The sequence below is a fragment of the Oncorhynchus masou genome, chromosome 17 (genome assembly GCF_036934945.1).
Source record: "Oncorhynchus masou masou isolate Uvic2021 chromosome 17, UVic_Omas_1.1, whole genome shotgun sequence".
NCBI classification, from domain to species: Eukaryota; Metazoa; Chordata; class Actinopteri; order Salmoniformes; family Salmonidae; genus Oncorhynchus; species Oncorhynchus masou.
In genome coordinates this window covers 21,618,766-21,643,518 of record NC_088228.1, presented here as the reverse complement: position 1 = coordinate 21,643,518, position 24,753 = coordinate 21,618,766, and the positions used below count along the sequence as shown (strand labels likewise).

The 24,753-nt window shown below is 42.2% G+C and overlaps 1 protein-coding gene across 2 annotated transcripts in view; it reads left to right on the top strand.

Moving 5' to 3' along the window:
• tnn (tenascin N) overlaps positions 1-24,520 on the top strand; it is a 32,623-nt gene extending 8,103 nt beyond the window's left edge. The window contains exons 2-15 of one of the 2 annotated variants that reach the window (XM_064992732.1): positions 2,466-2,891; positions 3,106-3,849; positions 7,405-7,668; positions 8,476-8,658; positions 8,946-9,035; positions 16,580-16,843; positions 17,924-18,187; positions 18,544-18,674; positions 20,869-21,007; positions 21,298-21,449; positions 21,603-21,699; positions 21,923-22,087; positions 22,354-22,517; positions 23,722-24,520. In XM_064992732.1, the coding sequence (XP_064848804.1) occupies positions 2,468-2,891; positions 3,106-3,849; positions 7,405-7,668; positions 8,476-8,658; positions 8,946-9,035; positions 16,580-16,843; positions 17,924-18,187; positions 18,544-18,674; positions 20,869-21,007; positions 21,298-21,449; positions 21,603-21,699; positions 21,923-22,087; positions 22,354-22,517; positions 23,722-23,847 (3,207 nt within the window). In that variant the 5' untranslated portion in view covers positions 2,466-2,467 and the 3' untranslated portion in view covers positions 23,848-24,520. The remainder of the gene's footprint in view (positions 1-2,465; positions 2,892-3,105; positions 3,850-7,404; positions 7,669-8,475; positions 8,659-8,945; positions 9,036-16,579; positions 16,844-17,923; positions 18,188-18,543; positions 18,675-20,868; positions 21,008-21,297; positions 21,450-21,602; positions 21,700-21,922; positions 22,088-22,353; positions 22,518-23,721) is intronic. The other variant, XM_064992733.1, reaches the window with a different exon arrangement.
• Positions 24,521-24,753: the final 233 nt, after the last annotated feature.

Genomic DNA, 24,753 nt, shown 5'->3' with positions numbered 1-24,753 from the left:
ACAAATGACACCGCTCAACTCAGCTCAGATTTATGTAACATCCACAGTTGCAACTTATAGGGGGCACATTTCACCCAAATAATTTGCAATGCAAACTCCATAACCTTTTACAATGGATTTAGAATTCTTCTAATGCTCGGGGCGTGCAAACACACAACAAGCATATGTAAGGTTCAAACAACATTTCCATATCAACAATTGAAACTACTGAAAAATGTAGTTTATACATCAAAAAAGTGTCTCATCAAAAATAAATCATGAAACCCAATCAAAACAAACTGCAAATGCATTCAACAAATTTATACAGTCACAAGATTGATGTAGTCATTAAGTGCTAGGAATAAGGGACCAAATACTAATAATTTGACTACTTTAATACAAAGTGAATTTGTTCAAATACTTGTGACACCTTCAAATGTGGGGACTAGATACATGAACTGCCTTCATTTCTAAACAATAAGACAGATACAGTGGGGCAAAAAAAGTATTTAGTCAGCCACCAATTGTGCAAGTTCTCCCACTTAAAAAGATGAGAGTGTGTGACTGTTTGAGGTTGTGGACAGGTGTCTTTTATACTGTTAACAAGTTCAAACAGATGCCATTAATACAGGTAACGAGTGGAGGACAAAGCAGCCTCTTAAAGAAGAAGTTACAGGTCTGTGAGAGCCAGAAATCTTGCTTGTTTGTAGGTGACCAAATACTTATTTTCCACCATAATTTGCAAATAAAATAATTAAAAATCCTACAATGTGATTTTCTGGATTTTTTTTCTTCTAATTTTGTCTGTCATAGTTGAAGTGTACCTATGATGAAAATTACAGGCCTCTCTCATCCTTTTAAGTGGGAGAACTTGCACAATTGGTGGCTGACTAAATACTTGTTTGCCCCACTGTATGTATGAAAATAGCCTCAAATAAATTAAAAATAGCCTCAAATTCTGTGCTGTCTTCTCATATAAAACATTTGATCTTGTAATGTGTACGATGGGAGACAGAGTGCTGGTTTCAAGCGCAGCAGGTGTTTATTAGGACCACAGGAGGAAGCAGGTAGCTGTGTCCAGGAGCAGGCAGAAGGTCATACACAGGGATTCTAAAAAAGTAACAGTACCGGCAGGGAAAAGGCTAATATCGTAGTCCGGGAGATCAGGCAAGAGGTTGATGACAGGAAATGTGAAGTACAAGCAGGGAATAGTCAAAAAGGCTTCGTTAGTGAGGATGGCCAAAAACTACGATACACAGGAGGACTAAAACAGAAATAAACAGAGCTCCGAATAGCATGTATATCAAAACAAACAATACCTCACAATGATGGGGTGCAAAGAACTGAACTAAATACAGTATGTAAATTACATACAGGCGTGTGAACAGGTGATCAGAATTCAGGTGATTGGGATCTGGAGAGTGAGCTGCGTTCAGGGGATCTATGTGTTGGAGAGTGTGAGCTGGAAAGTGGGCTGGAAAGTGAGCTGCGTTCAGGGGATCTACGTGTTTGAAAGTGTGAGTTGGAAGCAGACGTTACAGATCTCAAATCCAAAATGCTGAATTCTAGAGACAGATATAAAGTTTTAGCTTTACTGGTCAAATAAATACGTAGAGGAGTGCACGTACTATATACAGTATCTATGCTCAGGTTAAATTAGCCTAGTATTTGTTCATGGTTGAGTCATTTCTCTTCTTCGATAGTCTTACATTGTGTGCTCCAAATGAACTATCCCTTTAGTGTTTTTGCACTTCATGCATATTCCATTGTCCAATCACCATTTCTTTAAAAGTAACCCAAGCTTTTTATTAAGCATGTATGCTATTACTGTGCAGATTTTCCAGTTGTCAAGCACCATGGCCTCTCTTTCTGTGTAGAGCAGAGCAGACAGTCACTTCATTTTGGTTTTCAGTTTCCACAGACCACACAAGTTCAGACCTCGACTATAAGTTCTACACTACCAATTTTCAAATGACTGTGTGCCAAAGAGGCAGTGGTTTAATCTAACATGCTTGAGAAAGAGGTCACTTATATTCACTCTAAAGGTTTGAACCAAGTCGTTTCAAAGATATATTTGGCCCGTTATTTTGATATCATAGCCTATAATTTCGCTTTCCGAGAAAGTCAAAAAGCTGGATGACATCACTGTCAACATGACATAATTTGGAAGACAGGGTTCCATGCTCCTTGAAGCCCTTATGGCTGGATGAGCACAATTCATGGTTAGGAACATGGGATAAAAATGTGCTTAGTTGGAGTGATGACTGCTGATGACGACATTGTTCATGTCCCTTTTGTAAAACATAGGCTGCCGGCACTATAATGAATGTGACTTCTTCAACATCACTCTTTATCAACCTTGTAAAATAAAGTGATGTTCTCTCTGGAAAACACCTTAATAGATCAAAAAGGTGCCAAGGGCTCTGTGTGCATGTCAAGAGTGTAATATCCATTTCCCCAATTATTCTACTTATTTTTCCATCTAGCCATGACTACTAGACTTCACTGGCCTTCAAGAGCCCTCTGCCTGATAGGCATACTGTGCACTGTCACTGCCACATATGTGACAGAAGATTCTCCAGCCCCCGCTGAGAAAGGAGTCACCTTCAGCCACATCTATAAGATAGACCTGACCAAGAGCCCTGGCTGCAAATTGGCCTTGCAGACCATGCCTCACCAGCAGGACCAGGGATTAGGTCTGCAAGAGCTGGAGGGGGGCCCTACTCTGGAGGGGGACAAGGACATAGTATTCAGGCACCAAATCAACCTCAAGACCTCAAAGTGTGACTGTGATGAGTCGGAGCATTTCAAGTCTTTGCTGTACAGAGTCAACGCGCTGGAGGAGGAGGTGGAACACCTGAAGAGTCAGTGCTCCCAGGGCTTCTGTGGTGGCAAAGGTGGTGGAGCAGGAGGTACAGTACAGTTTATCACCATAAGATCTGACAGCGCATCTATATTCAATAGCTACAATATATCTGAAACTATTGAGGAACATAATCTAGGAAATCATTCAAAATCGGGAAACTGTTGTTTGAAAAATGATTGGTCTACAGACACTGACATTACTCTTACAGTAAAGACTCTTCAAATATCACAATGTGATTTCTTTCTTCTAAATTTCCACAGGTGTGGACACTAGCTGTAGTGGCCACGGGACCTACCAGCACGACACCTGCAGCTGCCAATGTAACCCTGGCTGGGAAGGCCCAGACTGCTCCATCTCCACCTGTCCTGATGAGTGCAACGACCATGGGCGCTGTGTGGATGGCAAGTGTGTGTGTCTTGCTGGCTACATGGGGAGTGACTGCAGCCAGCTGATGTGCCCAGGTGACTGCAACGATAAGGGACACTGCGTGGACGGGAAGTGTGTGTGTCTTGCTGGCTACATGGGGAGTGACTGCAGCCAGCTGATGTGCCCAGGTGACTGCAACGATAAGGGACACTGCGTGGACGGGAAGTGTGTGTGTCTTGCTGGCTACATGGGGAGTGACTGCAGCCAGCTGATGTGCCCAGGTGACTGCAACGATAAGGGACACTGCGTGGACGGGAAGTGTGTGTGTCTTGCTGGCTACATGGGGAGTGACTGCAGCCAGCTGATGTGCCCAGGTGACTGCAACGATAAGGGACACTGCGTGGACGGGAAGTGTGTGTGTCTTGCTGGCTACATGGGGAGTGACTGCAGCCAGCTGATGTGCCCAGGTGACTGCAACGATAAGGGACACTGCGTGGACGGGAAGTGTGTGTGCTTCAGCCACTTCACCGGCGAAGACTGCAGCGAACAGAAATGCAGTCCTGACTGCGTCCACGGTACCTGCGTGAATGGAATGTGTATCTGTGACGAGGGCTTCTTCGGGGATGACTGCTCTGCAGGTAAGGGCCCATATTCACAAAGTGTCTCAGAGTAGAAGTGCAGATCAAGGATAAGGTCATAATCAGGTCATAATGTCTTATTCATTATAATCTAAAAGGGAAACTGATCCAAGATCAGCACTCCTACTCGGAAATGGCCTAGGTCGACATTACAAACTCTACCTGTCGTTGATTCTGAGAACTGGAATGGAGAAAATATACAGAGAATGCAGAACATCTACAGAGAATGTAGGACATCTACAGCTGTAGAGGCCTAAGGGTTCTGTAAAACACTTTAAACCTGACGTTAGGTATTGCAGTTATTTGACTATAAGTTATTAAAAAGCAGTTATTTGACTTATGTGCAGAGAAGCAGAACATTTGTGGTCAAAACATTCTGACAGATGAATTTACTGCTTCCACACTTATGAAAGTGGAAGTAATTGCTGCATCCTCAGGCCATGTCTGCCAATCAACTGTGTAATGATTTCACTTTGTTAAAACCAAGTTTGCCTTGTGCACAGACCTAGGGTAGCAGGTCAGCTATTCAAATCAAATGAAATCAAATTAATTTATAACAGAACATGGCCAAGATGTTCAAATGTTCATAAATGACCAGCATGGTCAAATAATAATAATCACAGTAGTTGTCGAGGGTGCAGCAAGTCAGCACCTCAGGAGTAAATGTCAGTTGGCTTTTCATAGCCGATCATTAAGAGTATCTCTACCGCTCCTGCTGTCTCTAGAGAGTAGAAAACAGCAGGTCTGGGACAGGTAGCACGTCTGGTGAACAGGTCAGGGTTCCATAGCCAAACAGGCAGGATGTAACCCCACCCACTTTGCCAAAGCACAGCCCCCACACCACTCGAGGGGTATCTTCAAACACCAACTTACCATCCTGAGACAAGGCCGAGTATAGCCCACAAAGATCTCCGCCACGGCACAGCTCAAGGGGGGGCGCCAACACATACAGGAAGATCACATCAGTGACTCAACCCACTCAAGTGACACACCCCTCCTAGGGACGGCATGGAAGAGCACCAGTAAGCCAGTGACTCAGCCCCTGTAATAGGGTTAGAGGCAGAGAATCCCAGTGGAGAGAGGGGAACCGGCCAGGCAGAGACAGCAAGGGAGGTTCGTTGGTCCAGAGCCTTTCCGTTCACCTTCACACTCCTGGGCCAGACTACACTCAATCATATGACCCACTGAAGAGATGAGTCTTCAGTAAAGACTTAAAGTTTGAGACCGAGTCTGCGTCTCTCACATGGGTGGGCAGACCATTCCATAAAAATGGAGCTCTATAGGAGAAAGCCTTGCCTCCAGCTGTTTGCTTAGAAATTCTAGGGACAATTAGGAGGCCTGCGTCTTGTGACCATAGCATACATGTAGGTATGTACGGCAGGACCAAATCGGAAAGATAGGTAGGAGCAAGCCCATGTAATGCTTTGTAGGTTATCAGTAAAACCTTGAAAACAGCCCTTGCCTTAACAGGAAGCCAGTTTAGGGAGGCTAGCATTATATGATCATTTTTTTTGGTTCTAGTCAGGATTCTAGCAGCCGTATTTAGCACTAGTTTATTTAGCGCTTTATCCGGGTAGCCGGAAAGTAGAGCATTGTAGAGCTATTGTAATCACTGAGATTCAGATTTTCAAGCAGTGCCGCAAGAGATATTTGGAGTTATAGCAAATTTCATATAGGAACTGTTGACTTAACTCCAACAACAATGGGGACATGTGAAGGTGAAAGAGGGTGGCTATGTGAGTTTATGAGTTGGATTTGGAGGACAAATATTATGAGTATTAGACAAAAGCTATAGTATACTGAGTCTTTTTCTGTTTTGTGTGGACGAGTGCATTTGAAGCTACGCTATATGGTAAATAGGGATCTTTTCCACAAACATTGGCATTTTAGAGTCCAGAAAATGATCAGACCTTGAGGTGCACTATCATGAATTCTATTTCCCTTTAGCAACAACTTAAAGTAATGCTAACCTCTATAACTCACTACTATGATTGTGTCTGGGATCAGAATGTGGGCCTTTGGAGATTTGGGGTGTTTATTTAATGATAAAGAACTCAGACACACATTTAAAATAAATCACCAAGAGAAAACCTAAAGGGTTTTATTGAGGGTATATTTTATTCTCCCCACAAAAGACCTTTGTGGATTTCTAAATGCAAGATCACAGCCATACAGATGCTGCATGTGGATTTGGTCTGTTTTCCATGTACACTTCCTGAGTTGGCCCATAATGATCTTTCCACCATGGCAGACTAAGTAAAAACAGGACCTTATATGAATCACTGAAAAGTGGGATCACTCACAGACAAATGGCAGTTACAAGCAGACTTGTTCATTCACATTTTTGCTTCACATTTCAGAATCACATTACATTCTCAAACGGGTGGTCTTGAATATTATTTGCATTGTAATGATGTATGGTCACAGCACAACATGGAAACAGCTTCCCCACTTGTTTCCCATATTAATTATGACATAGAGAACACTGGGCAGCACACGTTCAGACTACTTGATGAAAAGCTTATTTACAGTTTTCTCCAAATGTTTTTAACAGCAAACAGATTTTTCCTTGGTTCAGAACCTGCCACTGTAGATTTATGCTTCCCTTCTTTATGAAGTCCAAACATAATTTCTGTTAGGATATTAATTGTCTTCTTCAAAATATGCTTCCCCCATGAACAATTCCGCCAGGACACACATTTGCCTTCCTTTAGCTTTTTACGAATCTCTAGATGTTAATTTATTCGTCCCTCTGGCCTTTCTGAAATATTATTTAAGTGCAAAATTGTTACTGGCGGTGGCTGTATAAAATGTCAGGAACAGGCATAATAACTGCCTCTGTATGAAAAGGCCCCTGCTGAAGAGAAAGCTTCCTGCCTTCATCATGTGGAACAATGTCCAAACCTGCTGTTCATTCTTTCCTGGTAAATGTGGTCTCCTGAGCACCCATTTCGTATTTCCCCCAATGTACAGTTATGCTTTTTCTGAGCATGAATTCCTCAAATTCACCACCTAAGGTCGCCTGTGCCTTTCCCTGTACCCGCAGGAATATCTTGGCGTGGAAAGTTTGCTCCGTACACTGTTGACTGGCCGTCTCCCAGGCTCACTTTCATGTTATTGAAACGTTCCCCTCGTCTCTGATTCGCCAGACCATATTTTCCACCATCTTAATTGAAGGATCCTGGCTAGATATAACACTGTAACCACAGAAAAGCAATATCTTTTCACCAATTTCCATCTCAGGTTTTTGAAAAACCACTAAAAGTTAAAAATGTTATTTTCCTTAAATCAGATATGTTATTTCTGTCAGAGTAACATCGAGTGAAGTGTGAAAAGAGTGAAAAAGAGAGAAAGCAATAACATAGCGACCTTAATACAATAGCTTCTGATCTCTTCAAGAGGGTTTGATCTCTTGGCATAACAGCTGACGTTTTGAACTGACAGGCCACCAGGTTTATCCTGGTTGGGGTTTCCCCTAGAATTCATGAAAATAACATAGTGAGTAACAGAGTTTTGAGCTGTCCCTTAACCAACCATACCTATGTTCCCCCTTAGTGATTGGCCCTAACGGCCTGCGTCTGGTCAGGGTGACTGATGTCTCGCTGCTGGTAGAGTGGCAGGCGGTGAGAGCAGCAGAGTACTACGTCTTGGCCTGGCACCCTGAGGGCAACGAGGCAGAGCTGGAGCGGGTCACCGTTCCCAACACAGAGACCTCTTACCTGATCACCGGTCTTAGGCCTGGGGTCACCTACATAGTGCAGGTGTACGCTGTCATCAAGGAGATCCAGAGCGAGGGGGACAGGATAGAGGCGACCACAGGTAAAGATGTGAAGTGAACCACAGTATGTTTCTCACAGCATTGATTTGTACTTTGTCCTTTTCTCTCACAAGTGCAGCTGCTTTCGTTTGTAGTAAGTGGTTCTGGATGCCAATTTTAATTTTCTGTCATCACATATAATTCACTGTGTACCGTATGTACAGTTGACCCAAATAACCCTGAAATCTGTTTGTACTAAACTATTCACTTAGTGATAGTTTGTTTACCATTAGGTTAAAGGTAATTACACTAGGCAGCCTAATTACAAGGAAATTAAGTTGTGGACACATTTTATGGAAATGAGGCTAGTTCACAGATGTGGCAAAGACAGGAACTGAGCACAGAGCCTTGGGCTGTGGCAAACATCTCAGTGCATGACATTCCTCTCTGGGCATGAGAAAAGGCCTGATCATCTGGCTATGACGAAGACTCTAGCCACACAAGACGCTTTAACTTCAAAACCTTATCCCTTCCAAATGGTTTAAATCTTTTTCCCCCCTGAGAAAGAACATTTAAAGGACATTAGTCAGCCCCTTTCTCGTATTTAATTCGTTTTTCCTGTCCTTGAATGGGCTCGTATGCAAGATCACGTACAGGAAGAGCCTCACAGGAAACATGCTGCGGTTCTGTACTTCAGTTATGACACTCTTTGGTACCCTACTGTCTTATAACTTGTCTCCAATCAAACCAAATAACTAATAGATCATTATTGTGGCATAAATGATTGTCAGCTTCGGTGTTGTATAAATACAATGGTTAAGTGTCACTATTTTGACATATTCTAATGAGACCATGTTGAACCTACACAGTGGTGTCTGGTATTGATGGTATCCGGGTATTGGGCCAGACTGAGGACTCTATCCAGGTGGACTGGCAGAACCCTGCAGCACCTCTGGACCACTTCAGACTAACCCATGCTAACCCTGACGGGCAGGAGGAGGAGCAGATCGTACCTATGAGTGCAGAGGCCAGGACCACCAACACCATCGTAGGTACGTCATTTAAACAAGGAGAACACTGTCTGGAATATTTTAAAATAGAATAGTACGTCATATTTTAAAACTGTTTCCTGTGTAACCGTCTGTTTTAATGTTCTCCACCTCCCCACACTTGAGCAGAACACTCATAACCCTTTGAGCATTCACAGATCATCCATTTTGTTTTCTACGTACATAAATGGCTATAATCATTGAATAGTGTTCAAATGTATTGTGGTAGATCAAGAACCTTGAACCACTGTGAGGTTTTGCAGCTTACTTTCTCTGTATGTGTTATACAGGACTGCAACCTGGCACTGAGTACCTCATCACAGTGCAAGGCATCAAAGGCACCATCGAGGGGAAAGCCTCCTTCGTCACCGGGGTCACAGGTGAATGCTGCTGATTCTAGACAACACGGGATATCTGGGGGTTTCAGGGAGTGGGGAGACACTATGGTCGTGTCCCAAATGGCACCCTGTTTCATGTATAGAATAGCCCTATGGGGCCTGGTCAGAAACAAGTGCACATCATAGGGAATAGGGTGCCATTTGGGACACAGATACCATATCCAACATCAGCCAGCTGTAACCACCCTCTGTAGCCCATTGGACCATAGTCTAACTCTAAATCCTTCCCAACTCTACTGTGGGAACAGTGGACAGGCACAGAATGTGCTATAAAGCATAGAATGATAACATACAGTACTGTACCCTGATATTAGGTCTTACAATAACAGACGATGATAATAGAATAATGAACGTGGTCAGGAATACTAATAATTACGACTGGTGATTATGGGTCAGAAATGACAGTCTAATAATTATGGCTGGTGATTATGGGTCAGAAATGACAGTCTAATAATTATGGCTGGTGATTATGGGTCAGAAATGACAGTCTAATAATTATGGCTGGTGATTATGGGTCAGAAATGACAGTCTAATAATTATGGCTGGTGATTATGGGTCAGAAATGACAGTCTAATAATTATGGCTGGTGATTATGGGTCAGAAATGACAGTCTAATAATTATGGCTGGTGATTATGGGTCAGAAATGACAGTCTAATAATTTGGACAGGTTCTAATAATTGAGGTAAGAGTGGTTAGCGCAAGAATGGAAGAGGCAAGTGGAAGGGGGAAAAAGTAAGGAACTTGTCTGTTGGCCCTGCATTAAAGACCAAAATTGGTTAAAGAAAAGTGTGATAAATAAAAAAGTATACCAGTTTAACTTAAGGGCCAAAAAATTGACAGCTGTGCCGTATAGATTGTAAAATAGTTAGGAATAGATTTTCAATGTACCGATTCCATGGCACATGGTTTATGAACTGACACACAAACAACGGCAGAGTAAAAGCGTATCATTTAAAAAATACATGTATTATACACAATTCTTGCAACCGCTAGAATATTATAAATATGGGGGATACAACCATCCCTGCTCTCCAGATTTTGCTGCGAAGAGACCGAATCATTAGATAATTTGTTTTGGTACTGTTCATATGTAGCTTTTTGGTCGCAGGTTCAGGAATGACTGAAGAATTGCAACATTTACCTGGAGCTAACTTTGCAGATAGCACTACTGGGGGATTTTAAAAGTCATCGTCAATCAATCAATAATATAAAAATACTTTTAGCAAAAATGTTTATCTTTAATTTACAATCTGTTGAAACTATGAGAATAGAAAGGTTCAGAACTTTTGTGAAACATCACAGCACAGTTGACACATTTTTGGCAAATTGAAATAGAAATTGGATGGTGTTAAGAGAGAGATGGGAGGGGTTGAGCAGAGCTGAAGGGTGGGATTAAAAACAACAAGATAACTCATGTAAAATATACCGTGTCCGTAAAATGTATATAGGTTCAGAACTTTTGTGAAACAGCACAGATACAAATATATGGCAGTGGATGTTCTTCAGAGATAGATGGGAGGGGTTGATGGTAGCTGAAGGATGGGATTAAAAACAAACAAAAAATAACGATTGTAAAATACATTGTGTCCGTAACATATATACAGTATGTATAAACTGGAAGTAGAAACCTATGTGTTGTTGCCTACTATTTTACTCTAAATAGGGTTGGGGGAAAATAATAAAGGAAAATATATTTTTAAAAAGCTGATCTACCTGAGCAATAGTCTCATGTGGCTCAGTTGGTAGAGGAGAATGGTGCTTGCAATGCCAGGGTTTTGGGTTTGATTCCCACGGGGGACAAGTAGGAAAATATATGAACTCAATACAGTAAGTCACTCTGGATAAGTGTGCCTGCTAAATGACTAAAATGGTAGTAGAACACATTGTGTAACAGCTTGATATTGTCACCAATGATCCGAGCCTTAAGGTGAGAATAGTCCATGATTTATGTAAGCCATCTGGTCCTTAAAGAAATATTAACATGGGAATCCCTTATTTGGACTTCACAAGGATTCTGTCGAGTTGTTTGAGGATGAATTCATTAAGGATATTAACTTCTACAGCTGGTCCTATCCAACCTGTTACTTGCCTCCTAGTTGACTGACTGACTGGTCTACAATGGCAGCTGCTCCTTATGTCAGGGTGATGTAGTAGTTCAAAAAGGAGAGCTCTCCGTCTCGTTACGCTGATGACACTTGGTTTTCTCAACTCTCAGGCGACTTTTAATGGTTTTCATTTGGAGTTAACTCTTGTAAGCGCTCCCGTTTGATGGTTGTCAGGTGGCTTCCATGATCTCACACATGCTTCCCCTACAGAGCTAATCTTCACATGATTCACAGTGGCTTGTCCTAAACCTTCACGTGAGGAGTTGCACGTAAGGCTTATAGTGATTTTGTAATTCGGGAACTCCTGAGTTCCCTTAGATAGGCATAGAATTAGTTCAAGATGAGTGTGTAGGCCGGGTGCTTTTAAAAGGGTCATCTATTACTGCTACTGCACGGTTTGTTCTCCTCAGAGCGATAAAGTCACACATGTAAAAGAAAAATAGGAAAAAACAAACATAATAGCATTCACAAAGAGACAGTCTATTATGTCTGCGACTGTCTGTGAATATATGAGCCTCCTACTAACTGTACAGAGTATGAAACTGTATCCTGCGGGGCCGCCCCTGACAGCTCACATTACAGTATGGAAGCCTCAATTATAGGAGCATTTTCCTCTCCTCTCAGCAAGTTATACATTACAGAATGTTCTCTCACACAAGTGGCCGGTCCTCCACTTACAACAAGAGAGGAAAAGGGCTTTTCAATACCTCTCTCTTTTAGGACAGACTCAGTATTTATTTACTATGAACATTGCAGCGAGAGTGCATTACACACACACACACACACACACACACACACACACACACACACACACACACACACACACACACACACACACACACACACACACACACACACACACATATACATATATATATATATATATACACACACACACACAGTGGTGAGAACAAGTATTTGATACTCTGACGATTTTGCAGGTTTTCCTACTTACAAAGCATGTAGAGGTCTGTCATTTTTATCATAGGTACACTTCAACTGTGAGAGACGGAATCGAAAACAAAAATCCATAAAATCTCATTGTATGATTTTTAAGTAATTAATTTGCATTTTATTGCATGACATGCGTATTTTATCACCTACCAACCAGTAAGAAATCCGGCTCTCACAGACCTGTTAGTTTTCTTTAAGAATCCCTCCTGTTCTCCACTCATTTCTCCACTCTGCCAATCAACACCTGCGATTACTTTATGCCTGCTGTATGTCTCTCTCAAATATCAATATGCCTTGTATACTGTTGTTCAGGTTAGTTATCATTGTTTAGTTTACAATGGAGCCCCTAGTTCCACTCTTCATACCTCTGATACCTCCTTTGTACCACCTCCCACACATGTGGTGACCTCACCCATTACAACCAGCATGTCCAGAGATACAACCTCTCTTATCATCACCCAGGGCCTGGGCTTACCTCCGCTGTACCCGCACCCCACCATACTCCTGTCTGCGCATTATGCCCTAAATATATTCTACCATGCCCAGAAATCTGCTCTTTTTATTCTTTGTCCCCAACGCTCTAGGCGACCAGTTTTGATAGCCTTTAGCCGCACCCTCATACTACTCCTCCTTTGTTCCGTGGGTGATGTGGAGGTAAACCCAGGCCCTGCATGTCCCCAGGCACCCTCATTTGTTGACTTCTGTGATTGAAAAAGTCTTGGTTTCATGCATGTCAACATAAGAAGCCGCCTCCCTAAGTTTGTTTTACTCACTGCTTTAGCACACTCTGCCAACCCTGATGTCCTTGCCGTGTCTGAATCCTGGCTTAGGAAGGCCACCAAAAATTCTGAGATTTCCATACCCAACTATAACATTTTCCGTCAAGATAGAACTGCCAAAGGGGGCGGAGTTGCAGTCTACTGCAGAGATAGCCTGCAAAGTAATGCCATACTTTCCAGGTCCATACCCAAACAGTTCGAACTACTAATTTTAAAAATTACTCTCTCCAGAAATAAATCTCTCACTGTTGCCGCCTGCTACCGACCCCCCTCAGCTCCCAGCTGTGCCCTGGACACCATTTGTGAATTGATCGCCCCCCATCTAGCTTCAGAGTTTGTTCTGTTAGGTGACCTAAACTGGGATATGCTTAACACCCCGGCAGTCCTACAATCTAAGCTAGATGCCCTCAATCTCGCACAAATCATCAAGGAACCCACCAGGTACAACCCTAAATCTGTAAACAAGGGCACCCTCATAGACGTTACCCTGACCAACTGGCCCTCCAAATACACCTCCGCTGTCTTCAATCAGGATCTCAGTGATCACTGCCTCATTGCCTGTATCCGCTACGGACCCGCAGTCAAACGACCATCCCTTATCACTGTCAAACACTCCCTAAAACACTTCTGCTAGCAGGCCTTTCTAATCGACCTGGCCCGGGTATCCTGGAAGGATATTGACCTCATCCTGTCAGTTGAGGATGCCTGGTCATTCTTTAAAAGTAACTTCCTCACCATCTTAGATAAGCATGTTCCATTCAAAAAATGCAGAACTAAGAACAGATATAGCCCTTGGTTCACTCCAGAACTGACTGCCCTCGACCTGCACAAAAACATTCTGTTGCGGACTGCAATAGCATCGAATAGTCTCGGCGATATGCAACTGTTCAGGGAAATCAGGAACCAATACACGCAGTCAGTCAGGAAAGCAAAGGCCAGCTTCAAGCAGAAATTTGCATCCTGTAGCTCTAACTCCAAAAAGTTCTGGGACACTGTAAAGTCCATGGAGAACAAGAGCACCTCCTCCCAGCTGCCCACTGCACTGAGGCTAGGTCTCTCACAGTTGAAGTGTACCTATGATAAAAAATTACAGACCTCTACATGCTTTGTAAGTAGGAAAACCTGCAAAATCGTCAGTGTATCAAATACTTGTTCTCCCCACTGTATGTATATATATATATATATATATATATATATATATATATATATATATATATATATATATATATATATATATATATTCCATTTATCAGACACTTTTATCCAAAGCAACTTACAGTCATGCGTGCATGCATTTTAGGCATGCAAATACTATCATGCCATTTTATTCAATGGCTACAAAGGGCTCTCTCTTCTACTGTGTGGTCATCATAAATCCCTATTTCATAGACAATGAAACAGTGGAGTACAGTGCTAGACCTTGACACGTTTCCCAGGGCGCAGTTAGGAGACATGAATTATAGCGAGCTATTACAGCATCTGAACAAGCCAAAATCGATTGAATCGCTACCTGTCATAGTGACCTGCCAGAGGATTGTAAGGCTAATAAACACAACATAGTAGTCTGCTGGTGTTACCTAATCAGATTCAATCAAGTTTACGCAGGAGTGGTCATATAACCAGAAGCAGCTGCATAGCTAGGGGAAAGCCAGGGAATGTGTTTAGCCTTCATGCTATATGGTCCCTGGACTCGAAGGTCCTGTGGAGCTGTGGAGTACAGCCGGGCTGCAGTTGGTACGTACAGGAAGTGGAGGCGGACTCTGGCGCCCTTAGTCCTTATTCTTCAGAGTTATTCTGAGGTGCTGAAGTTACTAATCTCTTCTTCCCCTAATAAACCTCTTCAGAAATAGTTATGAGCTGCTAATTTCAGTGTGGGTAAACTTTAGGTTTATACATACCTGTACATAACCATGTACACTGCTGTTAAGAAAAATGGCACCCTTCTGATTGGGCCGGGACGATACCAGTATCGCGATACTCGTTAGTATCCTGGCAAGGAAACAAAACACGAAGCGGATTAAATCCTTTAGGAAAACAGCCCTGATGTTGGAAACAAACATAATTATGTTGTCATCCAGATTCACATGTATTTATTTTCCAAGCTACAGTATTTATTTTATTTTATTTTACCTTTATTTAACCAGGTAGGCTAGTTGAGAACAAGTTCTCATTTGCAACTGCGACCTGGCCAAGATAAAGCGTAGCAATTCGACACATACAAAAACACAGTTACACATGGAATAAACAAAACATACAGTCAATAATACAGTAGAACAAAACAAAACAAAAAGTCTATATACAGTGAGTGCAAATGAGGTAAGTTAAGGAAATAAATAGGCCACGGTGGTGAAGTATAGCACGCAATATTTTACATACCAAAGAGTTTCATCTGCTCCGGGTTTTCATTTTCGCCATGGAAAGAATATTGCGATACTGGTATCGTCCGGCCCTACCTTCTGACACAGCTCTCCCTTGGGCTCCTCGAGCACTCAACTTTCTGCCGTCACTGCCCGTTTAAGTAAGGCTATCGTGTAAATGCAGCTCGCTCCCCAGGCTGTAAGGCCTGTAAGGAGGCCTATGATGGAATAGCTGTTTTCCACATGGTAAACCACAACCAGTGTTTTGTAGTCTTCCACTCAGCCACTGTGGCGGCAGAACCTTGAGCTATCCCAATCTGTCATACGCCACGGCCTCGCCAGGCTGTCTTCAGCCTCTCCCACGGAAATAAAACACCTACCAAAGTGCTGATCTGTTCAAGCATGAACAACCATGCATTTTAGAGGATGATAAAGCTGTAGCATGTGTGTCTGTCTGCATTTCTTTTTGATAAGTAAGAAAGACATTTCTGACAAGTTCTCCCTTTTGCAGGGAAATTAAGGTCTCAGCTTGGGACAACAGAGAAAAGGCTTAACTCATACACCGTGCACATGCTTTTCTCAAAGTCTACTGCTACTTTGTTAATTAACTTGTTGGCATTGTTTTGCGACTAATCTCTTTGAGCTTGACGAGCAATGTACCCACATACAGTGGCAAAAAGACAACAGCTAAACCGTATATGTGGCCCCCATTCCCAGAACGTTGTCTTTGGATGCATCATTAATCAGTTTTCATGATGCGGATAGTGCGGAGACATAGAGCTGACCTTGGCGGAGTCATGGAGGAAAAGCCCAATGATGATTTCTTTTACATGTTTTCTCACTTCCTCTCTCTCTCTCTCTCTCTCTCTCTCTCTCTCTCTCTCTCTCTCTCTCTCTCTCTCTCTCTCTCTCTCTCAATGTCACGCTTTCCTTACTCCAGCGACCACCATATAACTGCAACCCCATTCCCCTCACTCATCCTGCTCTGCTCTGTGCTCCGGTCTGGATCCCCCCTGTCAGTGCGCTCACATCTGCCATATTTCTTCTCTGTCCTCTCATACCTTAAGCCCACTGACCTCCCCCTGTTTCCTCACAGAGAGAGAGAGAGAGAGAGAGAGAGAGAGAGAGAGAGAGAGAGAGAGAGAGAGAGAGAGAGAGAGAGAGAGAGAGAGAGAGCCTGTCTGTGTTCCTCTTCCAGCCTGCTACTAGGACCTCTGTCTGCCCATAAGAATGCTTCAATAGTGTTTTATAAACCATATGAGTGTCCGTATAGAAAATAATTACGCTTTACACAGCATTTCGCCTGCCTCCATCCTCATTATATCAACAGATCTTGATGCTCCTACGAACCTCTTGACAAAAGAAGTGACACAGGACACTGCTACCGTGGAATGGCAGAAGGTACAGGCAGAGATCGACGGCTACATGATCAGCTACAGCTCTGCTGAGGGCTCCAGTGGGGAGATCCCTGTGGGGGCAGACAGCAACTCCTACAGGCTGACTGGGCTGAGGCCTGGAGTCATCTACACAGTCTACATCTGGGCTGTCAAGGGCTCCAGGGTCAGCAGGAAGAGCTCCACTGTAGCTGAGACAGGTCACTAACTAGTCTCATACTTTTTGAGTGTGAGGGGTGAGATCCCACACACTGTAGAGATATTAGTTTAGGGTTTGTCTTTGTTCAAGCTTCCATACCTGTAGGTAGGTAGGACTGAGGTCTGAACAGACAGTTTTCAGCTTCTGCTCCTTTTTATAACCTGTAGGGAACATAATATATAATCTATACTTGTCATGTAGGTTTGTTACTTATGGGTGGCACAAATTGGGATATGTGAATGGGCAGGGTATATGCAAATGAAATACTGTAGTATAATATTAAAGCCACCGTGCGTCTACACCTACATTGCTTGCTGTTTGGGGTTTTAGGCTGGGTTTCTATACAGCCCTTTGAGATATCAGCTGATGTAAGAAGGGCTATATAAATACATTTGATTTGATAATGCCAGAGAAGCCAGTGTTTAGAGGATATATTGCCATGGGTGTTGTTTGGCCTAAGTCGAAGTCGTGTAATACTATAGTAATTACTTTAGTGTTTTTGCGGACTGTAGTGTTTTATTGACATTACTGTAGTATTTACTGTAGTTTTGTGGCATGTAGTATACTGTATTATTTACTATATTAATGTAAAAAATGATATAGTATGTACTACAAATGACCAAGGGATACTACATTGTGTAGTATAATATACTACAGTTTACATCAGAATTCCATTGTATATAATGTAGTATTCTATAGTAAACTGTAGTATTTGTTCATGTCCAACTATGTGCCTAAATCCCAAATGAATGGAGAAGAAAATAACTGTAAATTCATAATTTAAGATAGTGCCTATATTTTGCATTCATTTGGGATGAGGGCACATGGCTAGATCTACACAACAAATGGCAAGGCACATGAACTTAAATATCAATATTAGACCATTCATTTGGCATGAAAACCTCTGACAAACTTTGATTTTGGTGTATGAAATGTCCCTTTACAATCTCTCTTATACAATGAGAGTGATTTTACAGCTCTCTTAGGTACAGCAGGTCTTGAAACAGTAAATTAATTAAATGTCACAATCTTCATGACATGACACAGAAGAGCATTAACCCTTATATCAATGGTTCTCCAGATCTGGATGCTCCTACTAACCTCTTGACCAGAGAAGTGACCGAGGATACAGCCGATGTGTCGTGGGACAGACCTCTAGGGGACATCGACGGCTACATGATCAGCTACAGCTCTGCTGAGGGCTCCAGTGGGGAGATCCCTGTGGGGGCAGACAGCAACTCCTACAGGCTGACTGGGCTGAGGCCTGGAGTCATCTACACAGTCTACATCTGGGCTGTCAAGGGCTCCCGGGTCAGCAGGAAGAGCTCCACAGCAGCTGAGACAGGTTATCTATTTGCCCTGGGGCTCCAGTCGACAGCCAAGTCTTTTCATGATAATTCCACGCATTCATTGTCCAATGAGGCAGATAGTCATTACTGAACAGGAGCTTATCTTGTGGAGGCATAATCATTGAGGAGCTGCAGGTTCCTCCACTCTTACTGGAATGCTGGTCAACTCTGACTAACAGTTCAAGGATCTGCTCATTATGTGAGACATATACAGTGACCTTTTTTTGGAGAATAGAGATGGAGGAATGAAAGGCATGATAAATTATACAGAATCTTATTCAATGACTGCAACTGAACATATTCATGTTTTCATTTGACTGAATTGCTTATGTTTTGGATCTTCTCTTCATAGAAATTGATTCGCCTAAGAACCTAAAAGCATCAGATGTTAAGCTGGACGCTGCGACCCTGACCTGGACTGCTCCCTTAGCCAGAATCGATGGCTACATCCTCACATTCAGAGCTGAGGATGGCACATTGAAGGTACTTTGATTCTCACATGGTTCACCCTATAGTAGTTGTAAACAGTGATGTATCCAATGTTATGGCATCTGTGCATAGCTATATAAATCTATTATCATTGTCAGTTATATTTTTTATCTTTTAGTATTGGCGATCACAATGACCTTTCATCCTTTTGGTATTTGGTATTTTATTAGGATCCCCAGTAGCTGTTGCGAAAGCAGCAGCTACTCTTCCTGGGGTCCCACACAAAACATGAAACATGACATAATACAGAACATTAATAAACAAAAAACAGCTCAAGGACAGAACTACATACATTTAAAAACCGGCACACATAACCTACATATCAATACATACACACAATATCTAGGTCAAATAGGGGAGAGGCGTTGAGCTGTGAGGTGTTGCTTTAACTTTTTTTTAAACAATGTTTACTGTTCATTTGCGCAATATGAGATGGGAGTTCCATGCAGCACTTGACCATGTGGCTGGACAATAATCAAGATAAGACAAAACTAGAGCCCACAGGATATACTTTCTGGAGTGTGGTGTCAGAGAAGCAGAGCATCTCTTTATAATGGACATGCCTCTCCCCATCTGTACAACCATTGAATCTATGTGTTTTGACCATGACAGTTTCATCTCCTCAACTTGTTCAACAGCCACAACATGATTACCAGATCCAGCTGAGGTCTAGAGCTTATGGAATAATTTGTACCAAATACAATGCTCTTAGTTTTAGAGATGTTCAAGACCAGTTTATTACTGGCCAGCCATTCCAAAACTGACTGCAACTCCTTTTTAAGGGTTTCAGTGACAGCTGTGGTTGCTGACATGTACAGTGCCTTTGGGAAGTATTCAGACCCCTTGACTTTTTTGTTTGTTAGGTTACAGCCTTATTCTAAAATTGATTAAAATGTTTTTTTTTCCTCATCAATCTACACGCAATACCCCATAAAGACAACGCAAGCACAGGTTTTTAGACATTTTAGCCAATTTATTCAAAATAAAACAACTGAAATATTACATTTACATAAGTATTCAGACCTTTTACTCAGTATTTTGTTGAAGAAACTTCGGCAGCGATTACAGACTCGAGTCTTCTTGGTTATGACGCGACAACCTTGGCACACCTGTATTTGTGAAGTTTCTCCCATTCGTTTCTGAAGATCCTCTCAAGCGCTTCAGAGATGTTCGACTAGGTTCAAGTCCGGTCTCCGATTGGGTCACTCAAGGACATTCAGACATGTCCTGAAGCCACTCTTGCATTGTCTTGGCTTTGTGCTTAGTGTAGTTGTCCGGTTGGAAGGTGAACCTTCGCCCCAGTCTGAGGTTCTGAGCGCTCTGGAGCAGGTTTTCATGAAGGAATTGTCTGCACTTTGCTCCGTTTATGTTTTCCTTGATTCTGACTAGTCTTCCAGTCCCTGCCTTTGAAAAACATCCCCACAGCATGATGCTGCCACCACCATGCTTTACCATAGGGATGGTGCCAGGTTTCCTCCAGATGTGACTCTTGGCATTCAGGCCAAAGAGTTCAATCTTGGTTTCATCAGACCTGTTCTGAAAGTCTTTAGGCGCCTTTTGGCAAACTCCAAGCGAGCTGTCATGTGCCTTTTATTGAGGAGTGGCTTCCGACTGGGTTCTTGGTCACCTCCCTGACCAAATTGAGGCCAAATTGTGTGCTCTGTAGAGTTCTGCATTGACATGATTGGTTGAAGGTAGGTGAGGGCGGGAGGTCCTATATAAACACAAACTCACTTCCATGACAATTTACGTAACAACAGCTCTGCTCTGCTCCGTGATGCGCAAGAAGTATGAATAACCTGACTTCTGCAGAGGCCGTATTACAAGGAAGACTTAGGATTGACCATGCAGCGCCTTTTATGAAACAGAGTGGCGCTGTTTCACGCGCTTAGATCTTGTATCTGAGATTGATGTCTTTCTGTCAGCACGCATTTCCGGCAAATAAATGATCTATATTTTAAGGGCAAGGAGGTACTGTAGGGCGGACCAGGCCCCCTAAGGCCCGTCCATAACACCGGGCTTGATTTTATATTAGGTGTGCATCTTGTGCAAAAAATAAATACTGTGTATATACCCCTAACCTCTAGTAGCAAAATATTGTAAAATCAACATAAATGGTCTTGAATTCTGTGTCAGTGACTCTTCTTTGTCCCAGCCAAGGATTATAATTCCTCTGTGTTCTGAATAGACTTTGGAGAAGACGCTGAGGGAAGGAGAGAGCAGGTTTGCCATGTCAGACCTGGAGATGGGAAAGAACTATATTGTTACCCTCCTCGCTTACAGAGGAGCAAAGAGGAGCAGAGTGATAGAGACCACATTCAAAACAGGTATGATGTGCCCTCTATGAACTTCATCCCTAGACCAAACTAGTCTGATTTATTCACATATCAGTGTGGAGATGTTTGCATTTCACTAAGCTCTTGAGCTATTAATGTAGTGTAATTAGTAACGTCTCATTCCTTTCTCATCTTTTAATTGGTCACTTGGGAAATATCACTGACAGCCAACCTTCTGGTCAATTTGTTTATTGCTTTATCAGGGTAAATTAGTTAACACAACTACTTTTTCCCCCCTGAAAATGAAAGCTTACTGACATCATTGTACTTGTACCTTTAAGTGGGTTTGTTGCACCCGTTCCCCATGGACTGTACCCAGATTAAGACGAATGGTAACATGGCAAGTGGAATCTACACGATTTATATCAACAGTGATCGCACCAAGCCCATGGAAGTGTACTGTGACATGGACACTGATGGCGGTGGATGGGTGGTATGTTCAAGCTAGCGTACATTATGATTTATGTTATTGATGGCTGAAAGAAAAACATGTCAGGATAGATTGAACATTACTCTCATCAATATAAACTGTCAATCAACTTTGTGTGTGAGCAGAGACTGAGATCTACAGTATATCACTCCACAGGTGTTACAAAGACGCAACAATGGACAGATGGACTTCATGAAGCGCTGGAGACCGTACATGGCCGGCTTTGGGAACATGACTGATGAGTTCTGGCTCGGTTAGTACTGTAAAGGCATCCTTTTAATCTCTTGTATCTAAATAGGACTGTTATGTCCCTAGGAGTTCCTCTTATGGAATTGAAATTGATGATGATGATGATGATGATGATGCTGCTGCTGCTCTGATGATGATGATGATGACGACCACAACGATGGTGATGATGACAACCACGATGATGATGATGTAAATCATCATCACAATTCTGTTACTCTAACCCATAGGTCTGGACAATATCTATGAGCTGACCAATACTCCGACCCAGTATGAGTTGCGAGTGGACCTGGGTGTGGGTTCAGAGAAGGCCTATGCCGTCTATGACAACTTCAAGATAGCCCCGGCAAAGCAGAAGTTCAAGCTGTCCATCGGCAAATACAGAGGAACAGCAGGTGGACCAGCTCTTTGTATCTTTCTAACAATTTGTTAAAGCATACATGCATAAATACTCTACACATACACACCACAACTCCAACCAACAAACATACCTATTATCACACAATACCTTGAATTCTATTTTTTACAATGGTTTGCGAAAAATACATAAAAGCTGACAGTGTGACGTCTACCTGCCATTTAGGGGTCTTTTACCACTGTGCTTCTCTGACTTGGATTGCGTACAACAATTCTGTGAATGTGGTATATGATTGTTTTCCAGGTGATGCCATGAACTACCATCAAGGTCGCCCTTTCTCTACTGTTGACAATGACAATGACATTGCTCTTGGTAATTGCGCCCTGACTCATCGTGGCGCTTGGTGGTACAAGAACTGTCACCTTGCCAACCTGAACGGCAAATTCGGAGACAACAGACACAGCATGGTAAGAAGTGTTCTTATTTCTTATTTTTATTTCTCGTGTGTAATTGTTTTGTAGTACTACGTTGACATTGATTACTGCGTTGTTGGATTTAGAGCTGGCAAGAAAGGCATTTCACTGTACATTCAAAACTTGAAACTTGAAGTGTGCTCTTTAGTTTTTTGGATCTAGTGGGAGATTGTACCAGCAGATGGCAGTAATAGAATCATGTAGAATCTATGGGGGTTGTACATGAGCGTCCTGTAGGGGCTTTCCAATCTTAGTTTGAAATGGCTATGTCCTACATCTATGAACTATTTATTTTTCTTCTCAAAAAGCCTTATAAATAGCAGGGGCTAATAGATAACTTTCATTCTCAGAAAGTCTAACAAGAACTGTTGTTGTCTCACAAGAACTGTTTGTGTGTCTCTGCAAAGAAGAATGTTGGGAGAAAATGGAAGGGTAGCGTTTTGTCCTGTCACCTTATACCATGTATCTCTTAATAATATGTTTAATAATTTTACGTCTGTCTTGGTGTAGACAACACAAACAGAGTTAATAGAAGTTTTCAAAGTGGATAAATCCATCCGTTTACCTAATGTTGATCGATTTAAACTAGTTCCAAAATGCTCATCAGCATGTGTCAGTCAGTATCATGAAACAACTGCCTGACTGGCTAATCTAATGTGTGGCTGTGCCTCTCTTTACCGGAGACTGGATTTATATCATGCCTATAACATCCATTTTTATTCCACCTTTATTTAACCAGGTAGGCCAGTTGAGAACAAGTTCTCATTTACACCGGAGACCTGGCCAAGATAAAGCAAAGCAGTTCGACACAAACAACAACACAGAGTTACACATGGAATAAACAAGCGTACAGTCAATAACACAATAGAAAAAAAGAAAGTCTATACACAGTGTGTGCAAATGGCGTGAGGAGGAAGGCAATAAATAGGCCATAGTAGCGAAGTAATTACAATTTGGTCCCATATACAACCCTCTGTGTAAAGGGTTCCACATGGAACTCAATAGGGTTCTGCCTGAATCCAGGTAGAGGGTTCTTCAAAGGGTTCTCCTATTGCAACAGCCAAAGAACCCTTTTAGGTTCTAGAAAACCACTTTTTTCCCCCTAAGAGTGTAGACCTAATAAAGACTGAAGCAGAATGAAAAACTGCCTGACTGTGTAATCTAATGTGTTGTCATGTGTCCCCCTAACCTCTACCAGGGTGTGAACTGGGAGCCATGGAAAGGCCACCTCATGTCTCTTGATTTCACTGAGATGAAGATCCGGCCAGTGGGCGCCGCCAGGAAGAGGAGGTCGCTTAGCAGCAGAACAGCTCCCAGAAAATAGTTCCTCTGACTAACTAAAATATTCAATGGGAACCTCATTACAAACCAGGCAGAGTATTGAGAGCCTCAACTCTATCACAGGATTACTGTATAACTTACCTCTGTAACGTATATCACATGGTTGTCTTTATTATGAATAGAGGTCCCCTTTGTGATAGCAAATCCATCAGGGACCCCCTCATAATCAGAACACATCGCGAGTGAGATAAAAATAGTTTTACTATGACTTCAGCAGTGCATGGCCAGACGAACCAAGTCTCAGGCCCTGGAAAGGAATGTTAAACATAATTTTAAAAATGTATATTGTTTGACTTTTTTTTTATATCTGACCACGGACCCCCTGTGGACCCCACTTTAAGAATCCCTGAGCTAGATGACCCATTGACACCATGTTTTTAGAATAGTTATACCGCTCCTGTTCACATTCATAACATAGCATAGACCCTGACCCTCTCTTCTAAGGTTTGGTCCCCTGCCTACCCAGCCTACTCTGAGTTAGCTAGACATCACATTTCAGATGTCATGCATAGGAAATAGAATGGATGATATGCTCCTGTGCTTGTAAGATTGTATTTTCAAATGTGTATTGTAGTTGTTGTATTATATTCATGCCACACATTCTCAGAGAAATAAAGTCCCCTCAAAAAAGTTGCTTTTTAGCTCTAGCATCTACAGTACGCCTGCAGTGTGTGAGATTGTTTTTTGAATGGGACATGTCTTTACAAAGTTATCAAATATATGTATTTGAGATTAACCAAGAAATTTGATTCATACTTGAATGCTACATGCTCAAATTCTAAGAAGAGAAACAAAGTGGAATATATTCGAGAGATTTTTTTCATGTGCAGTTGCTCTCTTCCCACCCCCCCCCAAAAGGTTTGACTTGCTTTTTACCATTCATGTCACG